General features: G+C 36.2%; 1 protein-coding gene across 1 annotated transcript in view; it reads left to right on the forward strand.

The window, feature by feature from the left end:
* Window positions 1-27,003, forward strand: part of YME1L1 (YME1 like 1 ATPase) — a 52,115-nt gene that overhangs the window by 20,754 nt on the left and 4,358 nt on the right. The window contains exons 5-18 of the mRNA XM_007081325.3: window positions 1,999-2,108; window positions 3,880-4,030; window positions 4,430-4,513; window positions 7,025-7,107; window positions 13,814-13,904; window positions 17,401-17,553; window positions 18,121-18,253; window positions 18,993-19,055; window positions 21,164-21,276; window positions 22,165-22,320; window positions 23,091-23,242; window positions 23,827-23,953; window positions 24,047-24,120; window positions 24,978-25,064. Of these exons, the coding sequence (XP_007081387.2) occupies window positions 1,999-2,108; window positions 3,880-4,030; window positions 4,430-4,513; window positions 7,025-7,107; window positions 13,814-13,904; window positions 17,401-17,553; window positions 18,121-18,253; window positions 18,993-19,055; window positions 21,164-21,276; window positions 22,165-22,320; window positions 23,091-23,242; window positions 23,827-23,953; window positions 24,047-24,120; window positions 24,978-25,064 (1,577 nt within the window). The remainder of the gene's footprint in view (window positions 1-1,998; window positions 2,109-3,879; window positions 4,031-4,429; window positions 4,514-7,024; window positions 7,108-13,813; window positions 13,905-17,400; window positions 17,554-18,120; window positions 18,254-18,992; window positions 19,056-21,163; window positions 21,277-22,164; window positions 22,321-23,090; window positions 23,243-23,826; window positions 23,954-24,046; window positions 24,121-24,977; window positions 25,065-27,003) is intronic.

Consider the following 27,003-nt stretch of genomic DNA (forward strand, 5'->3'; position numbering starts at 1 on the left):
AAATGTTAGCACAAAAAAGAATCCAATAGATCGATTTCACTTAATAATATAAATACAGAAATCCTAAACAAAATCTGAAAAAGCAAGTACAGAAATTGCTATCAATATGATTGAGGAATACAAAAGTGATTCAGTATTAGGAAGTATGTTAATTTATCATGTTAATTGATTAGAGAAGAAAAACTATTATTTTAGTGTATGAAAAAGACATGTAATATATTTTAATTGTTACACTTCTAGAATGTTGTAGAAAGCTAGAATAGAAAGTAAGTTTAAGGAAAGGGCAAAATTTTGATTGTTTTTGCTTACCAGGTAAGATGCTTGCTTACTAGGAAACTTAAAATCACCTGAAAAGCTACTCTGGTATCATATGAGATAAATGTCTCAAAATCAAGATCTTACATTCTAGCAGTAGGTTTTATTTATAGTTTTCTTCAAACCCAGTAAATCTTTTATCCTGACAAGAAATATTCAACATAATGTACACATACATATGTATATATGTATGCCTGTGAAACTTTACTGAAGGAATCAAAGAGCTGAGTAAAATAAAATGAAAGAATGCCACAATCCTCTTTGAAAGGATTTTGTACTGTGACAGTTTTAATGTATGCCCAAATTTATTAATTAAGTGCAACCCCAATCAAAACCCTAAACACTTGCTATGAAAACCGAGAAGTTGATTTTAAACTTGGGCTTAGTAAAATGGGGTGCCTGGCTGGCTCAATCAGTAGAACATCCAACTTTTGATCTTGGGGTCATGAGTTCAAGAGATCACTTATAAATAAATAAAATAAACAAACGTGGGCCTAAACAAAAGGGGAATCAGATCCCCCCCTGCTTTTTTTTTTAAATAAGTTCCAAATAGGCAAAGGTCTGAACCAAAGAATTAAAAATTAAGTCAGTAGATTCCTTTTAAAATCATAGTTCGGGGATGAGGCTCTCTAATCAAAACACAGTAACACAGTGCAGAAAACAAAAAATTAAAAGATAAGGCTACATTAACTTTATAAAGTGTTACATCAAAAGACAAAGACATTAAAATAAATATTTCAAATATACATGACCTCGTTACATGCATTCTTTTACAAATGAAAATGGAAAAGGTCATGAGTGATCAATTTGCTAAAGAAATAAAATATTCAATGAAAGAAAAAAATTGTTTCTAAGTTTTCCCCCATAATCTTAAATGCAGATTAAAACAAGACCCTACTTTTTGCTTATCACACTTGTACAAATTAAAAACATTTATATTAACCTGGGTTGCACAGGATGTGGAGAAAAGGATACTCCTATTCATTGGTGGGTATATAAATCCATAACAGCCTTCTAGAGAGCAATTTCTTAGTGTTAAATAATTCACACCTCACAGCTTCACATTAAGAATTTAGCCTACATTTGCTGAAAGATGATATGTACAAGAATTATAACTGCACCATTTTTAGCAATAAGAAAACAGGAAACAACTGTCCATAGTAGAAAAGTAGTAGAATATTCAAATTGCTATACACTGAAAATTAGAAGAATGTTAACAGCCATTAAATTGAATGCATTGTCTGACCTGTTCTGAAAAATGTCCATGATATAGTGTTAAGTGAAAGAAGACAAAAAATTATACACTATTTTTATAGAAAGAGCATGTGTTAAAATACATACAAGTGTAGTCATGAAATTGTTGAGTGGTTACTTCTGGGAAGTGGGATTGGGGTTTGAGGAATTAGACACTGACTTGTATTTGATACTCATCAGTGGGTTTTTTTTTTTTTTTAACATTTAAAAACTCTCAAGAAATTGTAAACTTAATTTACAGATTAAACCCATTTTGATGACCTTAATTACTAGTGTAGTGAAGCGTCAGGCAAAGAACTATGTTAAAAAATGAGATAGTAAACTAGGATATACAGGCTTGGTGTTAGTTTCAAATCTTAGGCATTTTCCTTATAAAATTTTACAATGAGATACTATTTAAAAATTTAAATGTAATACTATTCTGTTCAGTTTTCATACAGTCTCGGGGTTTTAAAACTTTGAAATCAAGAACACGGCGTCTACAGTCCACCTCTGAAAGATTGGCAGAAACCCAGCATATAGCACCATCATTTGTAAAGGTAATTAGAACTCTTTTTTGTTGTTTGAAAAAGCAATACATTTCAAATTATTAAAATGAGAACCTTCATTATCTGATTTCTTTTATTGGCCAACTGATTTTCTAAAGGATTAATAACCTGTGTTAAGTCATTATACCTACATCTTTTCTGAGTGCCAGTCATGTCTCTCCATTGGCCTGTTAGACATCTCCCTTTGTCCTTTTTCCTACCAACCTACACCTGCTTGTGTGGTCTCTGTGTTCATGAATAGCATCCACCCAAGCTAGATACCTGATGATCAACTTTGATTTATTCATCTCTCTCCTCTCACGCCCATTAATCACTAAAGTCCTATTGATCCAGCCTCTTAAATACTTCTTAGGTCTGTTTCTTTTCATCCCCAACTCCACTGCATAGATAGACTTTAACAATTTTTGCCCAAGTGACTCAAATATACACGTATTTAATCTCCTTGTCTTTAGTTTTGCTACCTTCAGTTTAGACTCCAGACTGCCACCCTCCCACCAATCTGTCTAAAATGTATTAATATAATAATTGTATTCCTCTGCTTTATTGTCAGATTCATGCCATGGTACACAGGGCATTTCATCTTTTGGCCCCTGCCTACTATTTTTCTGTTCTCATCTTTCATTATGGCATCCCCTCTGAACCTCTATCCTGCTCCTCTCTTGCATTTTTAAGTCCTGTTACACAAGGTTGCGTGTAGTTCTTGAGCACTGAAGGCTGTTATTTAATGACTCTGTCAACTTGTTTATGCTTTGTGTTGCCTGTGGTTTAGAAATCCTGTTTTCGGGGTGTTGGGTGGCTTAGTTGGTTAAGCGCCCAACTTTGGCTTGGGTCATGATCTCTTGGTTCGTGACCTTGAGCCCTGCACCGGGCTCATTGCCCTCAGGGCAGAGCCCACTTCAGATCCTCTGTTCCTCTTTCTCTCTACTCCCCGCCCCCAGTTTCTCAAAAGTAAAAATAAAATGTTAAAAAAACTTTAGAAATCCTGTTCTCTGTAATGCCTTTCCTGACTTCCTGAGGTAGCATTTATTTTACCAGACCTAGAACTTCTAACATAATAACAAAATGATTTCAAAAAATTGATTATTTGTGTATCTCTCCCCACTAGTCTGAGAACATTCAGATCATTCGTTATTTATCTTTACATTTTCAGAGCTTTTATAAGGCCAAGTATATAAAAGATGCTCAGTAAACATTTAATAAATTGATGAGGTTTTTCCTCTACTAGAGATAAAGGAATGTGAACATCAAACCATTAGAACCCTAAGTCCACCTGTGACCTATTTGTTGTTTTCACTATAGTGTCCTTTTTTGTTTGTTTGTTTGTTTGTTTGTTTGTTTTTGGGAGTGAAGAGAGTGTGAGCAGGGGCAGAGAGAAAAGGAGACACAGAATCCGAAGCAGGCTCCAGGCTCCAAGCTGTCAGCACAGAGCCTGGCGCTGGGTTTGAACCCACAAACTGTGAGATCATGACCTGAGCTGAAGTTGACGTTTAACTGACTGAGCCACCCAGGTGCCCCTCAATATAGTGTTCTTACAGAGAGTTTCTTGACCTGAATTGGTTGATGCAAGTGTAAGGTCCAAAGTTAGTTTTCTAGCCATTGATGAAGTAATTTATTGTTGAGTATTACTGTAATTCTTCACACAGACGGTAAAAATTAGAATTTCTAGACTCTTTGAATGAATATTTTTGTGAGTTGTGATTATATTTTTGGAGTGTGTTATCTGTATAGTCAATCAATACTGATGTGTTGTTTGTGTATTTAGGGGTTCCTTTTGCGGGACAGAGGATCAGATGTTGAGAGTTTGGACAAACTCATGAAGACCAAAAATATACCCGAAGCTCACCAAGATGCGTTTAAAACTGGTTTCGCAGAGGGTTTTCTGAAAGCGCAAGCACTAACACAAAAAACCAATGGTAAGTTGATTTGACCCCATTCATATTTGGGTAGATACCTAAAAGGAAGTCATAGTCCTGTATTTAAGTGATTATAAATCTTTTTTCTAACAATTACCACTTTTTCACTGCTTATATTCTGTTATATTTGTAATGTAAGCTGTGTCAAAATGGAAATATCTGTGGACTTTTTGCCTTGTTTTGAGAACCTATGTCAAGGACAGAAGCCTGAGCGGCTTCTTGAGGTTTTGCTGACAGGGTGCTGAAAGGAAATCATGGCAGTTATACAAAACCATGCCACATTCCAAAACCTCATGTGATGAAATATGATTTCCATCAGTAACCTAATATTTGCCTTTTGTCAAGCTGTCCTTTCTCATTGATGTCATTTAAGGCTTTTTTTTTTTTTTCTCCTTCCAGATTCTCTAAGACGAACTCGTCTGATTCTCTTCGTTCTGTTGCTGTTTGGCATTTATGGACTCTTAAAAAACCCATTTTTATCTGGTAATGGCTCTGACTTTTTTTTAATCTTTTAAATACCTGAATTTTTTTTTTTTTTTTTGTAGTTAATATGCCTAAGACTTAGGAGTCAGAAAACATGTGTAGTTCTAGTGTCTAGGCCCCTCGTTCCTACGAGTCAGCACTTCACAGATTGGGTCAATTTGAGATTGTTTCTTTTGTGTTGAAGTAGAAAAGTTTTAATCTGTTATGATTATATGCCATTTGCATTGTCAGAGGGCCTACCATATTTACATTGCTTTGTGGATTACAGGAAAAGTTCCTTTAGACACTGTACAAATTTCAACTTTGACTTGTTTTGGGAAAAGAATATTTTGTTAAAATTTTAAGGTTTATGTTATATCAAAAATGTTAGATTAACTTCTATTAGTGGTTAGTTTTCCACATTTTTAGAAAATTATACCTGTCCAATTATAAAATTTAAAAAACATGTATTAGAATTTTATAATCACAATACAAATGAAATAGTTCTTTATTTCAAAGACACAATAAATTTGTGAAAAATTACATATTATTAAACATCAGTTTAAATGAGTCCCATATTTTCTGGGGTTGCCAAGTCTAAAATGAAATGTCAGTTGTAAGTGGTTCTGCTTGCTTTTTCAACTATTCAGTTTTTACCCTGTGTTCTCTGTGTTCTTTATGTTTGATTACCTTGAGAGAAAAAACTGATGTACAGTTAAGAATATTAGTTGACCTGGATCAGGAATTCATCCCAGGACTTGCATGTAACCCCAGATATTTTAAGTTTTTTGTGGCATCAAACCTGAGATGAGATTTTAACATCCAGGAATATTCTTTTTATATCTAGAGTCACCTTCTCTTATCTCATTTTCAAAACAGAACCATTACAGGGACACTAGGTGATAACGGAAGAGTAGGAAAAGGTCTGATTATTCCTTTATGTTTCTTAATTTCTTTTTTTTCCCTTAATTTCTTATGTTAAGTAAAACATATATTAAAATATGAAGTGCATTGCCGTTGAGTAATTAATTTCTTATAAGGTTCAAGGGGGTTCAACTACAAATTTATTTGCCTTATTTATTAAGTCCATCTATATAGATTCTTTTTTTAAAAAACTGTATTTACTTAGCATGCATGCATGGGTGTGCGGATGTGGGGGAGAGGCAGAGAGAGTGAAAGAGAATCCCAAGCAGGTCCTGTGCTGTCAGCACAGAGCCAGACCCAGTGCTCGAACCAGTGTACCTTGAGATTATGACCTAAGTTGAAACCAGGAGTTGGATGCTGAAGTGACTGGGCCACCCAGACGCCCCATAGATTTTTTTATTTCAATGTTTATGTTTTAATTTTAGAGAGAGAGAGAGAGAGAGAGTGTGTGTGTGTGTGTGAGTGAGTGGGGGAGGGGCAGAGAGAGAGGGAGAGAGAATCCGAAGCAGGCTCCTCAGTGTCATCACAGAGCCCAACGTGGGGCTTGAACTCAGAAACTGTGAGGTCATGGCCTGAGGCAAAGTCAGATGCTTAACCAACTGAGTCACCCAGGCGCCCCGGACCCCACAGATTCTTAAATAAACAATTTAGTGGCTAAAACTATTAGTGTCCATTCTAGAATTTCTATATTACATTTACTCTTCCGACTCATATATTCTTGATATGTGAAGTGTTTTCTCGTTAACTGTATTTTTACCTACTGACTTTTTTGCATCTAAATTTCTGTCTTTTTTAAATTTTTTTTTTTAATGTTTATTTATTTTTGAGACAGAGAGAGACAGAGCATGAACAGGGGAGGGTCAGAGAGAGGGAGACACAGAATCTGAAACAGGCTCCAGGCTCTGAGCTGTCAGCACAGAGCCCGACACGGGGCTCGAACTCGCTTAACTGACTGAGCCACCCAGGCACGCTTAACTGACTGAGCCACCCAGGCACACCTCACTGTGTTTCTTATACTTGATGGTGTCATTAATGATCTATCATCCGAGGGCAAGTAACAGTTGCCAGAGGAAGGAGGCTTCATCAAAAGTGAAATAATCTCTTTTAAGGTTCGCCCTTCTTAAAAAAAATGCTAGTGCCAGTTTTTAATGCTAGGTTTAAGGCAGTGTATTCATGGTGTACATCTCTGACCAGTTGTAGCAGGATAATTTAATGTTAAAAATGCAAACTCTTGGGCCTTTTACTAAATCTGCAAATCAGAAGTTCTGGGCCATGGTCTGGGAACTTGCATTAACACCTTTCTCAAGTGACTTTTATGCACAGTGGAGTTTGAAAATGATTGGTTTAAATCTCTGTTATGAGGTATTATAGGAGAAGAGGGAAATACTATTTCATTTTAATTAGAAGGTACAAAGATAGTTTAATGAGGGTCATTGATTCCTTGAACACGGCCTAGAAATCCAGTAGACCTAGTTTCTGTACTTCACTGTGAATTAATGAATGTGAATTTAGATGTAATTTTTCTGGGCTTTCTTAAATCTGAAAAACAAGGTGGTTGGAATTTTATAAATCTATCAGAGATATAAGCATTTCTTTTCTTCTCTTTAGTCCGCTTCCGGACAACAACAGGGCTTGATTCTGCAGTAGATCCTGTCCAGATGAAAAATGTCACCTTTGAACACGTTAAAGGAGTAAGTTAAGTTTACTTTGCTTTCGTCAAATATTATCTAATTATGTAGGGCCAATATTTGAGTTTAAAGGTGTAAAATAGAAAATACATATATATTGGTCTCTACCTCCAGTTCCAAGCACTAAAACTGTTGCAGTTTCCTACGTGACAAGAGTACTAGGTGCATTTTGGGTTCTACAGTTTGGTCTTTGTCCCCGATTTCTGACACAGGGCTTCTCAATCCCTAGGAATTTCTTGGGTGATAGCACTGTTTTTTTGTACTGAGGCAACTCTGAGTGGGCTCCTGGGTGGGGACTGGCTATTAGAAAAGACCAAGCCATGATTAGAACTTAGATATTGGGATAAAAGAAATAAAACAGATCTTTCCCTTTATGGATTTTAATTCTAACAGAAATTGGACAATGATATGGCATATAAGGAAATTATAATAGAGTATGTTCAAAAGTGAAGTGTTACGGGAAAATATAGAGCAGGGTAAAGGAGATCGGGAGTTCTGAGAGAAAAGTCACAATTTTAAATGGTGATATTCAGTGTATGATTGAGAAGTTGACACTTGAGTGAACATTTAAGGAAGATAAAGTAAACCATGGATTTTTTTTTTTTTTTTTTTTTTTTAAAGATATTAAGTAATCTTTACACCCAACGTGGGGCTTGAACTAAGAACCCTGAGATCAGGATTCTCATCCTCAGGGGCTCCTGAGTGGCTCAGTTGGTTGAGCATCTGACTCTTGAGTTTGGCTCATGTCATGATGTCACAGGCTCATGGGATTGAGTCCTGTGTCAGGCTCCGTACTGAGCGTGGAGCCTGCTTACGATTCTCTCCCTCTGCCCCTCTTGTGTTCTCTGTTTCCAAAATAAAATAAAAATAAAAATACAACATAAATTCATTAAGCCCCTCTAGTGATATTTGGAATATTCTTTATTAACAACAACAACAAAAAAGAGTCGCATGCTCTACCAACTGAGCCACCCAGGTGCCCCTAAACCATGCGTATATTTGAGCAAAGAACGTTTCTAGCCAGAGGAACATACAGAGCAAGGACCCTGAAGAGCTAATGTGCCTGGCTTGGTTGTTGACCAATGAAAAAGCCACTTGTAATATGTAATAGAATGAGAGCTCTTCCCCTTTCCATACTCTGTTCCCCATTTAAGCATAAATATTTTTCACCTACTCAAATATTAGGGAATAAAGTATCAGAAGTCACTATGCTGCCTTTATACCAAGTAGTCCTTCCCTTCCCTTTGCAATTTAAACATCTGTGAATTCTGCTGGAATTGTGGAAAGGGAATAATTGAGGAGGAGGCTGGGGCAGTGAGTATTTGAAAACTTGACTCCTTAGCGCAGAGGGCCCTTCTCATTTTGTTTAAGGTGTGCAGAGAGCTGAGAGCCTGCATGACATTGAACCTGTGTTGAGGTTATGGTCAGCAAGGCATTTAGTATATGAATAACTTTGAATATTTAAAAATTTTATTTTAATAAAGAACCAAATCTCTTTTTATACGTATATCAAATCTCTTTTTATACATACTTCATTACTTAATATACCACACTTCTTTTGAATAACTTTGAATATTTAAAAATTTTATTTTAATAAAGAACCAAATCTCTTTTTATACATATTTCATTACTTAATATACCACACTTCTTTTGGAATGAGTCCATTTCTGATTACAAAGCTAAAGAAGACATGCTGATAATATTAGAAATGGAACATCACAAGGGGCTCCTGAGAGGCTCAGTCCGTTGAGCATCCAACTGTGATGTCAGCTGAGGTCATGATCTCACGGGTTCATGGGCTCAAGCCCCACACTGGGCTCTGTGCTGACAGTGTGAAGCCTTCTTGAGACTCTCTTTCTCTCTCTCTCTGTCTCTCTCTGCCTCTCCCCCTGCTCTTATGCTCACACTTTCTCCCAAAATAAATAACATTAAAAAAAAAATGGGGACATCACAGAGTTTTCAGATTGTCAGAGAGTTTTCTGTGGTAATATTAACAAATACTATAATTATTGCTACAATGTTATATTGCTGTCATTGCTATCAAATCTAGATTTATATGTAGATATATATAAATGTTTAAAGGTATCTATAAATGTTATATATATATTATATATTATTGCTATTGTTATATATTACATATATGTTATATGTTATTGCTATAATGTTATATTGCTGTTATTGCTATCAAATCTAAATTTATATGTAGATACATATAACTGTTTATAGATATCTATAAATGTTATATATATATATACATATATATATATACACACACACACACACATATATATATATATATATATATATATATATATATATATATAATAATTTATACCATTTACCATAATAGGTATACCATTAGGTGGTACCTGTGGTCAGTTTTACAAAGTCTTTTTGTTTTGTTTTTTACATTGATTTACGTATTTATTTCTAGAGAGAGAAAGAGAGGGTGAGTGTGCGAGCTGGGGAGGAGCAGAGAAAGAGAGAATCCCTAGCAGGCTCCACACTGCCAGCACATTGCCTAAGATGAGGGTCTCAAACCCACGAACCGTGAGATCATGACCTGAGCCGAAACAAGAGTTGGACGCTTAACTGACTGAGCCACCTAGGTACCCCAGTTTTACCAAGTCTTAAAGAGCTAGTATAGGAATATCATTTCCTTGCTTAGATTTGTTTGTGTAGGAATAATATTATGTATAGCTGCCATAAAAATACTAATAACAGCTTTTATAACTCCATTCATTGTCTTGATCCCCCTAAACTCTATTTTCCTATATAGATTTTATATACCTCAGTTGAGAATTCTCTTGCCACAGAGTCTGGGGAGAGAAATTTTAATTTGAGTAGTAGGTGACATCTAATCTGTTTTCTTTTTTCCTACAATTCAAAGTTATCCATTACCTTGACCAAATGTATTTTGGTCTTGTTTTAGTATATGAATAACTTTGAATATTTAAAAATTTTATTTTAATAAAGAACCAAATCTCTTTTTAAACATAAATTGTATTGAAGCTTAGTATTCACACAGACCTACACAAATCATAAATCTATACCTTAATAAATTCCCATACAGTGAACTCATAATTATCAGCACCCAGCTCAAGAAATCGAATATCAGCAGAAAGTTCCTAGTGTTCCTTTCTTACCACTCTAAGGATAATCATTGTTCTGTTTAATAACATATATTAGTTTCCCCTGCTTTTGAATTTCATATGGACATGTATAATACGTGTAGTGTATATGGCCTTTTTCACCCACCATGATGTTTATGAGATCCATCCATGTTTTTAAATGGAGTTGTAGTTCATTTCATCCCCATTGCATAGTATCCTGTGAATATCACAGTACTGTTTATTTATTCAACATTAGGTGGACATTGAGTTGTGCCTAGTTTTCACCTAAATAGTGCCATTGTGAATATTCTCTGCATGTTTCTTGGTGAGCATATATAACACATGTCTCCTGGGCTTAGGAGTGGACAGAGCTTTGCTTTTAACCGTTAACTTTGTAAACAGTATATTTTCATAATTTAATTGAAATAACTTTTAAAGACCATTTTTAGCCTAAAAAAAAAAAAAACAAAAAACCTCTTTGCTCTTTATTTCTTCCTAGAAACAGTCCTAGGAAAGTATGTAGAAATCTAAGATAATCACGACTTTAATTCTAGATTTTCATAATGCCCTTTGGCCCAGAGATATTTCATGTTTTAGTACACTTTTTTTCAGGTAGTTTCTTTTCTTTTATTTATTTATTTTTTTATTGTTCCTTTGCTGGTTTTTTTTTTTTTAATATATGAAATTTATTGTCAAATTGGTTTCCATACAACACCCAGTGCTCATCCCAAAAGGTGCCCTCCTCAATACCCGTCACCCACCCTCCCCTCCCTCCCACCCCCCATCAACCCTCAGTTTGTTCTCAGTTCATAAGAGTCTCTTATGCTTTGGCTCCCTCCCACTCTAACCTCTCTCTCTTTTTTTTTTTTCTTTCCTTCCCCCATGGGTTTCTGTCAAGTTTCTCAGAATCCACATAAGAGTGAAAACATATGGTATCTCTCTCTGTATGGCTTATTTCACTTAGCATCACACTTTCTAGTTCCATCCACGTTGCTACAAAGGGCCATATTTCATTCTTTCTCATTGCCACGTAGTACTCCATTGGGTATATAAACCACAATTTCTCCATTCATCGGTTGATGGACATTTAGGCTTTTTCCACAATTTGGCTATTGTTGAGAGTGCTGCTATAAACATTGGGGTACAAATGCCCCTATGCATCAGTACTCCTGTATCCCTTGGGTAAATTCCTAGCAGTGCTACTACTGGCTCATAGGGTAGGTCTATTTTTAATTTTTTGAGGAACCTCCACACTGTTTTCCAGAGTGGCTGCACCAGTTTGCATTCCCACCAACAGTGCAAGTGGGTTCCTGTTTCTCCACATCCTCGCCAGCATCTATAGTCTCCTGATTTGTTCATTTTGGCCACTCTGACTGGCGTGAGGTGATATCTAAGTGTGGTTTTGATTTGTATTTCCCCGAAGAGGAGCGATGTTGAGCATCTTTTCATGTGTCTGTTGGCCAGGTAGTTTCTTTTAAACCCTAATGTACTTGAGTTTTTTCTTCTCATTGAGAGCTCTTATTTAAAGTTGTCTAACGTAGGGTTGCAAATTGGCTGCGAATATATTATTTGGACAGTGTAATTTAAAATAAATATGGGGGGGTGGCACCTGGGTGGCTCAGTCAGTTAAGTGTCTGACTTTGGCTCAGATCATGATCTCATGATTCGTGAGTTCTGGCCCCGTGTTGAGCTCCGTGCTCATGGCTCAGAGCCTGGAGCCTGCTTCAGATTCTGTGTCTCCCTCTCTCACTGCCCTTCCCCTGCTTGCACTCTGTGTCTGTCTCTCTCAAAAATAAACAAACATTAAAAAATAAAATAAAATAAAATATAAATATAGGGGTGCCTGGGTGGCTCATTTGGTTAAGCATCCAACTTTTGATTTTGGGTCAGGTCATGACCTCACAATTCGTGAGATCGAGCCCTCCCCCAGGTTCTTGTGCTGACAGTGTGGAGTCTGCTTGGGATTCTCTCTCTCCCTCTTGCTCTGCCCTTCTCCCACTTGCACTTTCTTTCTCAAAATAAATAAACATTAAAAAATTTATAAAAATTAAAAAAATAAAATACCTAAAAGAGTACATACACAATTGCATTTTTTTAAATTGTTTTTTGTGGGTTTTTTTCGTTTGTTTTTGTTTTTTTAAGAGAGAGAGGTTGCACAGGCAGTGTGGAGTACAGGGGAGAGGGAGAGAGAGAGAGAGAGAGAGAGAGAGAGAGAAAGAGAGAATGAGAGAGAATCTCAAGCAGGCTCCAAGCTCCGGGTGGAGCCCTGTTTAGGGGCTCGACTTCATAACCCTGAGATCCTGACCTGAGCCACAATCAATGACTTGTACGCTTAACTGGTTGAGCCACCCTGGTGCCCCACAAATACATTTTTTTCATTTAAATGGATATTTAATATCTTTAATGATGTGTTTTTTATTTTTCCTTGAAAAATTAAAGTCTGGAGCATGAGTTCTGTACTCCTTTGTAGAACCAAGTTGTGATTATTTGCCCTCTGTAAGGGTCTGTTGCTTTCCAGACCCTTTTTCAGTATACTGCTTTTTCACTATATTGCCACCACTGTTGTTTTCATTTGGTCTTCTGCGCTCATCTTTAATATTATTCTGGCTCATAGGTATTTGCATTTGTTACTCATAGTTGTATGCTACCTGATTTCTCATAGGCAGCTTCCTTATATCAGTTTTTTTAAAGTTGAGCTAATGTTCTACTTGACATACTTGTTGACCAGATTGGGCTTTATGCCTGCTAGGGATCTCAATTCTTACATAATTTTTTATATTTTGAGGATGAAATACTCTAAATTTTTTTGGCCACAACCATTTACAAAACAATATCCGTATACTATAGCTTAATTTTAGTCACTGTCCTTTGGCATTTGTTGGGAACTAAATCATTTATAATCTAGTAGTAACTCCTTATAATGAAAATAATCTCATAATGAATCCTAAGTCATTGTTATAACTTAAACACAGGCTTCCTTGTCGTTGATGTACATTAAGTTACATAGTTTGCCCTGGAAGCTTGTAATCAGTTCCAAAGTTCTGGATTTGAAACTTGCTAGGGGAACCTTTCTATTTACAACAAATGCCACTGACACATTTAACTAGAATTTTGAACTTAAGTGCTTGTTAACTGGAGGGAGCACTATTTCTTGAAAAGGTAGGAAGTTGAGAATGCTTTTGTTGGGATATGTAAAGAAATGCATAATGGGGGGTGCCTGGGTGGCTCCGTTGGGTAAGCATCTGACTCTTGACTTTGGCTCAGGGCATGATCTCTCTGTTCTTGGCATTGAGCCCTCCGTTGGGCTCTGTGCTGACAGTGCTGAGCCTGCTTGGGATTCTCTCTCTCCTCTCTGCCCTTCCCCGCTCACACATACGCTGTCTCTCAAACTTACAAACAAAGGAGACTGCACAATTGGCAAAAAGAGTCAGGTGAAAACCCCTTTGTGTTTGCATTTATAAGGTGGCCTTCTTGTGTGCTTCTTTCCCTGAAACAAAGAGAAAGCCAAGTTAACTTCCAGTTACATTTACTACTTTCAAAGAGGCAGCCTTGATAATCCATTATTTAGACTTGTTTGGTAAATTGTGTCACTTTAGGTGGAAGAAGCTAAACAAGAATTACAGGAGGTTGTTGAATTCTTGAAAAATCCACAAAAATTTACTGTGCTTGGAGGTAAACTTCCAAAAGGTAAGATATCTTCCCTTTACCATGACTTGACATCAAAAATACTGTCATCCATTGCTAATTTAATTTTTATCAGATTTAAATGCCTAAAGTTTAATTCTTAATTGCTGTTTTAGAAATAAGTCTTCATTCTAAACATAACATTGTATAACCTTTTTTGGGAGGAAGGGGATTTTGAGTTTTGTTATAATTTCAAACTTTAAGTTGTAAGAACAGTACAGAGAACTCCCTGTACTCTTAACCAGACTCAACAGTTTTTTAGCACTTTGTCCCATTTGCTCATTCACTTTCTTCACATAAATGTATTTTTTTAATTATTTGAGAGTAAGTTATAGATATCATGCTCCTTTAACCCCAAATACCTATTACATATTTCTTTAAAATAAGGATATTCTATTATATAACTCTAATATAGTTCTTAAAATCAGGAAATTTAACTTGGTTCCAAAACTATTATGAAATTCACAGTTATATTCAAATTTCAGCATTTCTGGGGCGCCTGGGTGGCTCAGTCGGTTAAGCGTCCGACTTCGGCTCAGGTCACGATCTCACGGTCCGTGAGTTCGAGCCCCGCGTCAGGCTCTGGGCTGATGGCTCAGAGCCTGGAGCCTGCTTCCGATTCTGTGTCTCCCTCTCTCTCTGCCCCTCCCCCATTCATGCTCTGTCTCTCTCTGTCTCAAAAATAAATAAAAACGTTAAAAAAAAATTAAAAAAAAAAAAAAAAACAAATTTCAGCATTTCTCTTACTAATATCCTTCGTAGTAAGGTCCTCCCATCACCCTCACCGACCCAAGTTAGGACCTGATCCAGGTTTACACATAACATTTCGATTTTTCTTTAACCTGAAAAAATTCTTCAGCCTTTTATTGTAGGAGTGAGTATGGATCTTTTATGACCTTACAAATAGTACACACTACTTTGTAGAATGTTCCTCTCTGATGTTTTCCCACAGTTAATATAATTTAATGACTGTTGTGATTTTTAATAAGAAGTACATATTTAGTCTTAATCCCATTTCTTACAATTTCCTTGTGTTGAGAGCAACACTGTGAGGTGATTTTTAGAACCCACCTAAGGTTAGGAGCTGGTTGCCAATAGAATCAACCATGTGATTACACAGCTGAAACCTCACTCTCACCCTCCTGACTGCTTGGGAGGGGAGAGTGGCTGGAGGTTGAATCAGTCATGCATGTCTAATGAGGCCTCCATAAAAACCCAAAAGGATAGGGTTCAGAGAGCTTCCAGGTTGGTAAATGTGGAGATGTGGGAAGAGGGGCATATCTAGAGAGGGCATAGAAGCTCAACAATCCCTTTCCTTTTCCTTGCCCTATGCATCCTTTCCATCTGACTGACTGTTCCTGAGTTGTATCCTTTTATAAGAAACCAGTAATCTAGTAAGTACAGTGTTGTTTCTCTGAGTTCTGTGAGCCATCTTAGCAAATTAATCAAATCCAAGGAAGAGATCATTGGAACCTCCTATCTAGAGCCTGTTGGTCAGAAGCCTAGGTAACAGCCTGGTCTTGCAGTTGATATAGGAAGGGATAGAGGTAGAGGCAGTCTTTTGGGACCAAGGCCTTAACTTGCAGTATTTGATGCTATGTCCAGGTAGTTCGTGTCAGAATAGAGTTGAATTGTAGGACACCCAGGTGGTGTTGGAGAATTGCTTGTTTGTGTGAGGGAAAAACCGTAGGCTAAAATTGGGTACAAAATTGTAATGACTTAATGGTGTCCTTATATTATACGGTTGTACTATAATCATTTATATTGAACTTTTAAATGGTTCTGGTGTTTTGCTGTTAAAATGAGCACATTGGGGGCTGGGCAAAGTCGGTGAAGGGGAAGGGAGAGAGCTTCCAGCTGTAGAATAAATAAGTCAGAGGAATAAAAGGCCCAGCATAGGAAGTATAGTCAGTGATACTGTAATAATAGTGTTGCATGGCGACAGAAGGTAACTACACTTGGGGTGAGCATAGCATAATGTGTAAACTTATCAAATCACTATGTTGTATACCTGAAACGAATGTAACTGTGTGTCAGCTCTACTCACATAAAAATTTTTAATTATGATAATAAAATCAGTGCTGTGGTGATCATCTTAAGGTCTCAAGGCTTTGCCCACATGCTTAATTAACTCCTTAGAATGCATTGGAGATTTGCTCATGTGTTATTTATTCATTATGCTAGATTCCAATTCTAGAAATGGAATTGGTGAATTAAAGGAGACACTGCTATTTACATTTGGTTTTGTGCTACGCACTGTCTCTACTGAGAATGTTCAGAAGTATCTAAAACTGTTTCCATGAGTCTGCTAATTTAGGATTCATTTATTAAGTCAATATTATAACATCATAAAGAGCATGTTTAAAACCATAAAATAGTGACACTTTTCTTATACAATATCAAAGGATATTGTATAAAATTGTGGGAAAATTCTCAGGTACCAAAATATATTCTATAAGAAATTGATACAGTGAGGAGTTAAACCAGTTAGGAATAACATGGCAACACAAGGGGACAGTCTGAAGGGTATTTTTCAGCTTTCCTTTAAAAGGGTGTTTTATGGGATGCCTGGGTGGCTCAGTCAGTTGAGCATCCGACTTCGGCTCAGGTCATGATATCGTGGTCTGTGGGTTCGAGCCCCGCATCAGGCTCTGAGCTGACAGCCCAGAGCCTGGAGCCTACTTTGGATTCTGTGTCTCCCTCTTTCTCTGCCCCTCCCCCGCTCATTTCTGTCTCTCTCTCTGTCAAAAATAAATAAACATTAAAAAAAATTTTTTTAAAGAGAGTTTTATGTTAAAATATAGCATTAATATAATTTTGTTGCCTGTTTAAATATATTCTGAAAAATGAAAAGTTGTGGAAACTAAAGAATTCTGTTATTTCAACTTAGAAGAACTTACTGCTGTTATGAAAATTTTCAAACATATAAAAAAGTTACAAAGCTGTAGAGATGAACTACTTTACATCTAAAGCCTTTGGTATGCATCACCTAAGACCAAGCACATTATCCTAAATAAAGAGAGTAATTTATCCTACCAAATAAAACTAAATACTATTTCCTTGATATCTGGTACTCCAGGTTTTTTTTGAAATTTTCCTCAAATGTCTCTAGAATTTCTTAAGTATGTTTTTTACGGAAGATCATCAAGTCAAGGGTTCATGTATTATGTTTCGTTGTTTAATCTCTTAATCTGTTTTGATGTGACTTTTGTTTAGTGATAAGTTTATATTCCTTTCTCTCAAGATTCTGACTTGTTGAGGACCGATAGATAAGCAGTATTTAAATGATAGAGGGAAACTAGTTTTGGAGAAGATCCTGAAGTTGAATCATTATTTAAAGACATGTTTTGCTTTGTTTCAAAATACTGGTCATGTGTCTTCAACCTCCAAACTATATACATTAGTTATTAACTATTTGTTTTATAGGTTCACATCAGGGTTTTTGTTTTTGGTTTTGTTTTTTTTAATTTGAATCATTCTCACTTATTTTTTCTTTTAGGAATTCTTTTAGTTGGACCCCCAGGGACAGGAAAGACACTTCTTGCTCGAGCTGTGGCTGGAGAAGCTGATGTTCCTTTTTATTATGCTTCTGGATCAGAATTTGATGAGATGTTTGTGGGTGTGGGAGCCAGCCGTATAAGAAATCTATTTAGTACGTTTTAACGTATCTTTCATACAATACCAAATTTTCTTAATTTTAGGGGAAGAGGGCTTCTTAACCCTTTCTTGGCTGTGTGATTATGATTGATAGCTGACCTAGCCATTGTGGGGGTCAGGTTTTAGGTACTTTAATGTCTGAGCTAAAACAGGACTGTACTTTTCCTCCAAAGAGAAGAGCCAGGAGAGGTGTTTGACGAGGTTGGGGGCTATTGTAAAGCTGGGTTTTTTGTTGTTGTCCTATTCATTTTATTTGTTAATCTGATAGTATGTAATTAAAGAATAATTAGCCTCAAATCTGATTGTATATGGTTTGTGCAGTTGGAAGAGTGAATACTCAGTTGTTTGTGTTGTATATTATTGTATATGATACAGTGTTTTTGAGGCTACTGTTCTTAAATCAGTTTTGAAAGAAAGAAAGAGACCTTCTTTTGTGTTGTGTCTCCCAAATGAATGTCTTTGGTTGGCTTTTGACAACCTTACAGGTTTTTCATATTTATATGACTTTGTTCGAAAAGTATTGATTTCATTAAACTTACTGGAATCTCTTTTGTTTTCCTAGGGGAAGCAAAAGCAAATGCTCCCTGTGTTATATTTATTGATGAATTAGATTCTGTTGGTGGGAAGCGAATCGAGTCGCCAATGCATCCATATTCAAGGCAGACTATAAATCAACTTCTTGCTGAAATGGATGGGTAATTGACTCTTCCTCTGTCTTTGGAATATGGTGATATATTTGATAACATTCGAGAAATTGGAAAAAATGTAGACAACACAATAGTCCCTAGTGCAAGAAGGCCAGACAAGCTTCATTCTCTGTATTGTGTTGTGTCCATAACTAATTGATGTATCAACTGTTCTTAATTGATGACCTCTACACCTTTTTCATTAATTGTAGTGTGACAGGAAAGTACTGACAATAGTAGTCTCTTTGGAGATGTAAAGGGATTGTAGACTGGTGTCTACACAATTTGTGACTAGCTTCTAATGTTGTTGCAGATTAAAAGTTTGTATCAATTTTTATAATCTAAAAAGCAAGAGGTGGGGTTGCTTTGAAAGAAGTATGAACATCTTAAAACCATATAAGGCAGTTTGGAACCAAATAGGAAGTCTAGGAGCAAATCATTTGAATTGGTAAACTTGAGAATAATTTTTCACAAATAAGTCAGGTACACAAATAAGCCTTTGTGAAGATCTGTAATCGTAGGTGACTTTGTGATTTATTTTTAGCAGTTTTATTGAAGTATTCTGGCCCAATAACATTTGTTTTTTTCAAAAAATAATAGAGATGTCTTATCACCTGGGTGTAAACAAGATCACTCCCTTTTCTTTGCTGTTACTAAAATTAATGATAAACAGTTTTGTGTAGAGCATTTCTATATGTGTACTGTTTTAATTTTCAGTGAAAAGGTACTTTTGTTTCTTTTTTGATAGTTTTAAGCCCAATGAAGGAGTTATCATCATAGGAGCCACAAATTTCCCAGAGGCATTAGATAAGTAAGTGTGAAAAGACTTCTTTGGTAACTAATGATCATACTAGAACATGGATGAACTTTAAAAGAGAGGGAAGCCCATCACAAAACATCACATATGGTTTCATTTGTATGAAATGTCTCAAATAAACAAATCCATAGCAACAGAAAGGAAATTAGTGGTTGCCAGAGTGTGGGAAGAATGGGGAGTGACTGTTGGTGACTGTGGGGTTTCTTTTGGGGTAGGGGAATAAAAATATTTATTATTTACCAATTTATTATTTAATAACTCAAATGAGAGTGTTGATAGCTGCACAACTCTGAATATATGAAAAACCATGGGATTATCTACTTTAAATTCTGTGATATGCTAATTATGTCTCAGTAGAGCTGTTTAAAGAATCTTTTGACAAACTTTATATCACAAAATTTTAGGCTGGTGCAGAAAATTATAAAATGAAACTTACAGTTTTAAATTTTTGTTGTACTTATAGAAGTTACTCTTGTTTTCTTTCTTAATATGTTGATTTTTGAGAGAGAGAGCGAGTGAGCGCAGGGGAGGGGCAGAGAGAGAGAGGGAGAGAGAGAATTCCAAGCAGGCTCAGCACTGTCCGTTCAGAGCCCAACGTGGGGCTTGAACTCAAGAACAGTGAGGTCATTACTTGAGCTGAAATCAATAGTAGGATGCTCAGTGGACTGAGCCACCCAGGTGCCCCTGAGTTACTCATATTTTTCTTAAGTTTACTGATTTTTGAGAAGCAGAGGTGAGGGGAGAATTGGCAAAGGGGCAGAGAAAGAAAGGGAGACACACAATCTAAAGCAGGCTCCAGGCTCGAAACTGTCAGTGCAGAGCCCAACACGGGCCTCAAACCCATAAACCAGGAGATCATGACCTGATTCCTTGGTTGACTGACTTGCATGTTTTTGTTTGAGGGTTGTGTGCTATCTATCTGTATCAAACTTTGTTCTGCCTTCTGGTTATTGAAACTGTTTGGGAGGCATGTTTTTAAATTTTTTTTATGTTTTATTTATTTTTAATTTTTTTTTGTTTAGTTTTGAGAGAGAGAGATAGAGTACAAGTGGGGAAAGGACAGAGAGATACACACACACACAGAATCTGAAGCAGGCTCCAGGCTCTGAGCTGTCGGCACAGAGCCTGACCTGGGGCCTGAACCTGAGAACTGGGAGATCACAACTTGAGCCGAAGTTGGGCCCTCAATTGACTGAGCCGCCCAGGCACCCTTAATGTTTTATTTATTTATTTATTTATTTATTTATTTATTTATTTATTTATTTATGTACTTACTTACTTATTTGTTTATTTATTTAGTTAAAAATTTTTTAATGTTTATTTGAGAGAGAGAAGGGGAGAGAGAGTGAGAGAGAGAATGGGGGAGGGGCAGAGAGAGAGGGAGACACAGAATCTGAAGCAGGCTCCAGGCTCTGAGCTGTCAGCACAGAGCCTGACGTGGGACCCGAACCCACAAACTGGGAGATCATGACTTGAACCAAAGTTGAACACTCAACTGACTGAGCTGCACAAGTGCCCCTAATATTTTATTTATTTATTTGTTTGTTTATTAAAAATTTTTTTAATGTTTATTTTAGTGAGAGAAAGAAGGAGAGAGATACACAGAGTGTGAGTGGAGGAGGGGCAGAGAGAGAGGGAGACACAGAATCTGAAGCAGGCTCCAGGTTCTAAGCTGTCAGCACAGCTCCCAACGGAGTGCTCAAACTTGTGAACCACAAGATCATGACCTGAGCCAAAGTCAGACGCTTAACCGACTGAGCCACCCGGGTGTCCCTTGATCCGTGTTTTAAAAGGAGTTGTATGCATATTTATGCTCAAAACTCCAATCTAAGGTGAAATAGGTGATGGGGATTAAGGAGTACATTTGTCGTGATGAACACTGGGTAATATGGAATTGTCCAATCACTATACTGTACACCTGAAACTAATATAACACTGCATATTAAGTATGGTGGGATTAAAATGAAAAACCTCAAATCTCCAGTCTAACTTCAGTTGCCATTATCTTTCCATCTTGTCTTTAGAGTGTCAGTCATACTTAATTGGACCTTCATCATAGTCAGATTATTAATTTATATTTTCTTTTTATATTCTCCTTTTAGTGCCTTAATACGTCCTGGTCGTTTTGACATGCAAGTTACAGTTCCAAGACCAGATGTAAAAGGTCGAACAGAAATTTTGAAATGGTATCTCAATAAAATAAAGTTTGATCAGTGTAAGTCTGATTCCATTAACACCAACTTTACTATTCTGTCTATAAAAAATGGTAATATTTCATTCCACCCTGTTTGTGGTCCTTACTTGATAGATGTCTCCAAAGACCAGTTTGTTTTACGTGTCCTTTTTCCTCTCCATTTGTATGTCCTTTTTAAAGTTTATTTATTAATTGTATATACAAGAGATTCTATCATTTGAATCCTGATTCTAAAGGAAGTTTTCTTCCAAGTGTTCAGATACGTAACACTTGAAGATAAATGTATGTATTAATGCTTTGGGGATGAATGTAAAATATGAAATACTAGGAAGCATATATAATCACTTTGGGGCTAACAGAGGCAAACTGTAAAACGAAACACAAGAAAATATTATGGACTCAAATAATAAACACAGCTGTCACGCTGTACTATTTTCAAAGATAGGTGAATAAATTTGTTAAACCAAATATGTTTCCTATAATAAGGAGAGCTTTTATAAATGTACATATAATACTATATATGTATAAAGTATTTAAAGATGAAATTCAGAAAATAAAAACAATATTTTATCTTTGAGTATACTTTATCAGTTTGTGGTTAGGCTAGTAACAATATAGGTCATAATTTGAAGGTTTATAAATCATGTCTGGCAACTCTGCATTTCTTTGTTTTTCACAAAGTTATTTAAATTTAAGGACTTTTGTGATTTGTCCTGTTGGCAATATTAATAGTATATTTAGTGGCAGTTTGGGCTTTTTTCCTCTAGAATTTAATAAAGTGAATTTATTTGGTAGTTGCAGTGAGATAAATATTTTAAGTTCTAGTTGAGGATAGCTTTTTTCTTTTGGAATATGAGTTGTTTGTGAAGAGCTCTTCTGGAATTTCAATGTTGTCTTCTATTTTCATAGCTGTTGATCCAGAAATCATAGCTCGAGGTACTGTTGGCTTTTCTGGAGCAGAGTTGGAGAATCTTGTGAACCAGGCTGCATTAAAGGCAGCTGTTGATGGAAAAGAAATGGTTACCATGAAGGAGCTAGAGTTTTCCAAAGATAAAATTCTAATGGGTAGGTTTTCTCTGTCTCTCTCTCCCTCTCTCTTTTTCTTTTCCTGTCTTACCCTGTTCATTATGTTAGAGAATAAGTTCTTCTTTTTGAGAAAAAGGTTATAAAAAAGAAAGGTACAGGAGCAAGAAAATATATACTCAAAAGTAGCCATACAATTGGGCCTCTTAAGAACAAATACAGTTTATATGATTATACTGTTTGGGGGCGTGGGTGTCATGTGTTTTCTCTTATCTGATAATGCTGCTAAAAGAGTAACTTAACTGGGGCGCCTTCCTGGCTCAGTCAGTTAGGTGTCTAACTCCTGATTTTGGCTCCGGTCATGATCTCACGGTTTGTGAAATGAAACCCCGCGTTGGGCTCTGCCCTGAGAGCACAGAGCCTGCTTGGGATTCTCTCTCTCCCTCTCTGCCCCTACCCTGCTCACACAGACCTGATCTTTCTCTCTCTCAAAGTAAATAACCTTTAAATAAATACTAATTTTACTAATTTTCAGTATTTGATTTTAAATCTTGGTTGAGTTCAAAACAGGTTAGTTAGGACATTCCTGTTAAAATTTACATTTATTTTCTAGAATTAAACTTCCCTTGTTGATAGTAAGGATTAAGATGATAGCTCTTAGAATTTTGTTTGTCACTTGGAAAGTTGTTGTTTAAAATATTCATTAATTATATTAAGTCATGTTACACTAAGAATGACTTAAAGGCAAATGGGTTTTAGTTGTCTAATTATACCTTCCTAATGGAGTGAATTAATTAAAATTTTATCCTTAGGGCCTGAACGTAGGAGCGTGGAAATTGATAACAAAAACAAAACCATCACAGCATATCATGAATCTGGTCATGCTATTATTGCATATTACACTAAAGATGCAATGCCAATAAACAAAGCTACAATCATGCCACGAGGCCCAACGCTTGGACACGTAAGTATCTTGTGGCGTATGTTTATTTGTTTGTTTTCCTTTCAAATAGCACTCTCCAAAAGCTGATGAAGGGAATTATTGATGAAAATAATTTAAAAGAAAATTCAACTAATTCCCAAGTTTGTGGATCACTTTCTTCTGAAACATTCTGACAACAAAGGAGTGACAACAAAGGATCATTCTTAAATATGTCTTTGTGCTCTTCCCTCCACAGAGAAACTGTGTTGGCGGTTCAAGAGTTTTTCTAAGGTTTTTCTCATTCAGTACACGTTTCATTCTCCTCTCTTTCTAATGAAAGACGTTTTAAGCACTTATGTGTACCCGGGGATAAGTTTGTCCTATTGCAGCGTTATGTATCTATTACATATATAAAATGAATTTTTGCTCTCTAATAATTTTTCTGATTTTTTTGTACTGCCAGTTTTGTCATCAGTCACCCAATGACCGTCTCTACTGATTGTCTCAGTTAGAGCTGCCAGCATCATGATTTTAAGTACAATAGTGAGAGCCAAATGATAATTCTGATTATTAATATAAATATTTCAAGCGGTATCTAAAGTTTTTCTTTGTTTCCGATTGTCTAGGTGTCCCTGTTGCCTGAGAATGACAGATGGAACGAAACTAGAGCCCAGCTGCTTGCACAGATGGATGTTAGTATGGGTGGAAGAGTGGCTGAGGAGCTGATATTTGGAACTGACCATATTACAACAGGTTGGCTGTAACAAATGGCTTTAGTTCAAATTGTGCTTGCTGATTTAAACATTTTTTTTAAAAATTGAGTTCTTTGTATATTTTTAAATTTAGGTGCTTCCAGTGATTTTGACAATGCAACTAAAATAGCAAAGCGGATGGTTACAAAATTTGGAATGAGCGAAAAGGTAATAGCCACTTTAAATTTTTTTTTTAATGTTTGTTTATTTTTGAGAGAGAGAGTGTGTGAGCGGGGGAGGGGCAGAGAGAGAGAGAGGGTAGACACAGAATCTGAAGCAGCCTCCAGGGTCTGAGCTGTCAGCACAGATCCTGACACAGGGCTTGAACTCATGTACTGTGAGATCATGACCTGAGCCAAAGTCTGATGCTTAACCGACTGAGCCACCCAGGCACCCCTATAATACTTCATTTTCTTCCTTCCTCATGAATCAAATGATAATTTGCCAAGTGCCTCTTTGTGAGAGAGGGTTCTCATTATAAATTGATAACATTTACTTTTCCCGTCTCAGCTTATTCTAAACTGAATGTCGTTGTCTGAGTGATAAAGTTTAGTATTCTCCTTCCATTCTAGCTACCTGGATAGTAGTAGGTAGTATTTCATGAGCTAAGCAGATGTTGAGATCTTCTATTTCTCTTCATATGACATAAAACACCTACTTGCTCAGCTTTCTTACTTTACCGTTTTCACATATTTCACTTTCCTACATTATCACTGTGGCTTCATGAAGCGCTGCTAATACACTGCATTGTGGATTTCTAGATTAGGAATAGCTGTGAAGGTTTTCTAACAGGGTACTCAGAATCATATGTATAATTTTAATTTTTTTCTCTTGCTCATACTTTTAATTAAGTCTTAAACTTTCAGAAGAATAAAGAAATTTCTTTGCCTTCAAGGTGTGTTTATATTGAATTTCTTCCTTTTCCCTATAATGTTTCCTTAAGTATAGGATAATACTTCCTCTGTTACATTTATTAGTGGTTTAGGGTTTTTCTGTTCAATTTCTTTCTTCTTAATTTGTTTTAGCTTGGCGTTATGACCTACAGTGATACAGGGAAACTGAGTCCAGAAACTCAATCTGCTATTGAACAAGAAATTAGAATCCTTCTAAGGGTAATAGTCATATTTTTCTATGCTTATGTATCTATCTAGTCATAAATAGTAAGGTACTTCCAAGGAATATTGGTTGTTCTCTATTCTTTAGAAATGTCACCATATATATATGTGTGTGTGTGTGTGTGTGTGTGTGTGTGTGTGTGTGTGTGTGTGTGTGTGTATATAAAATAAAGATAAGTGCACCATTGCGACTATGATTTTAATATGTCATTTGGGATCCTCTGGTCATAGAGTGGAGCTTTGTTTTATTCTGGCCATAGGCTAAGAATGGTTTATATCAATAATTATAAATATTCTACGTTAGCTGTGAAACCATAGCGCTGTGAGAATGGGGGATGTTATTTGAGTCTTTATTGGTGTATCATTCTGATGTATATTTTATTCAACAAATATCATTTGTTTTGTGTTAGCTGTGTGCCTGTGCTGAGAATGAAGAACAAAGGTCTTTGAAAACAAAAGTCTTTTTTATTTCAATGCCCAGTAGCTGTATAGTTGTATGTGCTGTTTACTGAGAAAACGCAGATGATGGCCTAAGGTGGGGGAAGTTTGTAGATCACAAGCTCAGTTACATGTTGAACGTGAAATGTCTTTTCACATTCAGTGTCATTTCATTGTTCACGTGAAGATTTCAAGTTGGGCAGGATACATGGGTCTGGTGCTTAGTGTAGAGGTTGGATATGTGCATGCCATTTGGATATGCATGATGGCACGTTTTGGAATGGACAAGACTGAGTTAATGCCAGGTGTCTAGTGAATGAGAACTATAATTAGGGTAGGAGATAGCAAAACGAAGGATATTGGATAGGGCTATATAGTCAGATGGTGTAAACTTCAAAGGAATCTTGCTTTATGTAATGGTCTGGCAATGGTGAGGGGAACAAAGAACTCAGCTCTTTACCCTGAAATGTCTGGGATAAGAGTGAACTAATAACTGTCACTTGAGGGCTTAGAAGTCTCCCCAGGAGGGCCAGGGTTTATTTAAAAAAAATTTTTTTTTAATATTTATTTTTGAGACAGAGAGACACAGAGCATGAGCAGGGGAGGGGCAGAAGGAGACGGAGACACAGAATCTGAAGCAGGATCTAGGCTCTGAGCTGTCAGCACAGAGCCTGATGTGGGGCTCAGGCTCACAAACTGCAAGATTATGACCTGAGCCAAAGTCAGGCACTTAACCAACTGAGCCACCCAGGCACTTCTAGAATGGCCGGGTTTTGATTAACTCAAGAAGGTAGAAGAAATGCTTTAAGGAAGTTTAGTATACGAAAAGTTTATATAATGGAAAAGTTTAGAAGGTGTTTCAGAACAGGAAGTTCCTCTGCCTTCCCAGAAACTTCATTCTCCTTCTTTTATTATTTATGTTATTTTGAGTAAATTATACTCTAGTATTCCTAGAGCATTGGAAATACTCCTTTCTTGCTCTAATACATTTGTGAAAACTTAAAAACCATAATAAAAGTTGGATTCTTTTTCTGAAATGGTAAGGTTAGGAAGGCAAGAAGGTACACTTTCCACTAACTGGCACACTTATGTCGTTATTAATGGAAGTGATTACTAGTTTGTAACATTTTAGGTTCAAATAATATGAAACTTAAAAGTATAAAAACCTAATAGTTGTCTTACATGTTACCATGTAAGAGTTTCATTCCAGCAGAATTTTTAAAGTTACTACTAATTCATCCCTGATTGTTAGTTATAATATTCCATGATAATTTGTACTACTTTATACTTTCCTTGATTTTGATTATTTCACTTGAACATAAAAGTTTTATTCAGAATGTCTAATGATGTCTATTTGTAATAATTGTGTTATGTTTCTTTGACCTACCTATGCTTTTTGGTGTTGGTCAATTGATGTTGTCACAGACTGACAGTGAGTTGTTACCAAGGAAAAGAACAGAAAAGTAGATCTTTTCTGGCCATTTCAATTGTATAAATG

This window comes from Panthera tigris, chromosome B4 (genome assembly GCF_018350195.1).
Source record: "Panthera tigris isolate Pti1 chromosome B4, P.tigris_Pti1_mat1.1, whole genome shotgun sequence".
NCBI classification, from domain to species: Eukaryota; Metazoa; Chordata; class Mammalia; order Carnivora; family Felidae; genus Panthera; species Panthera tigris.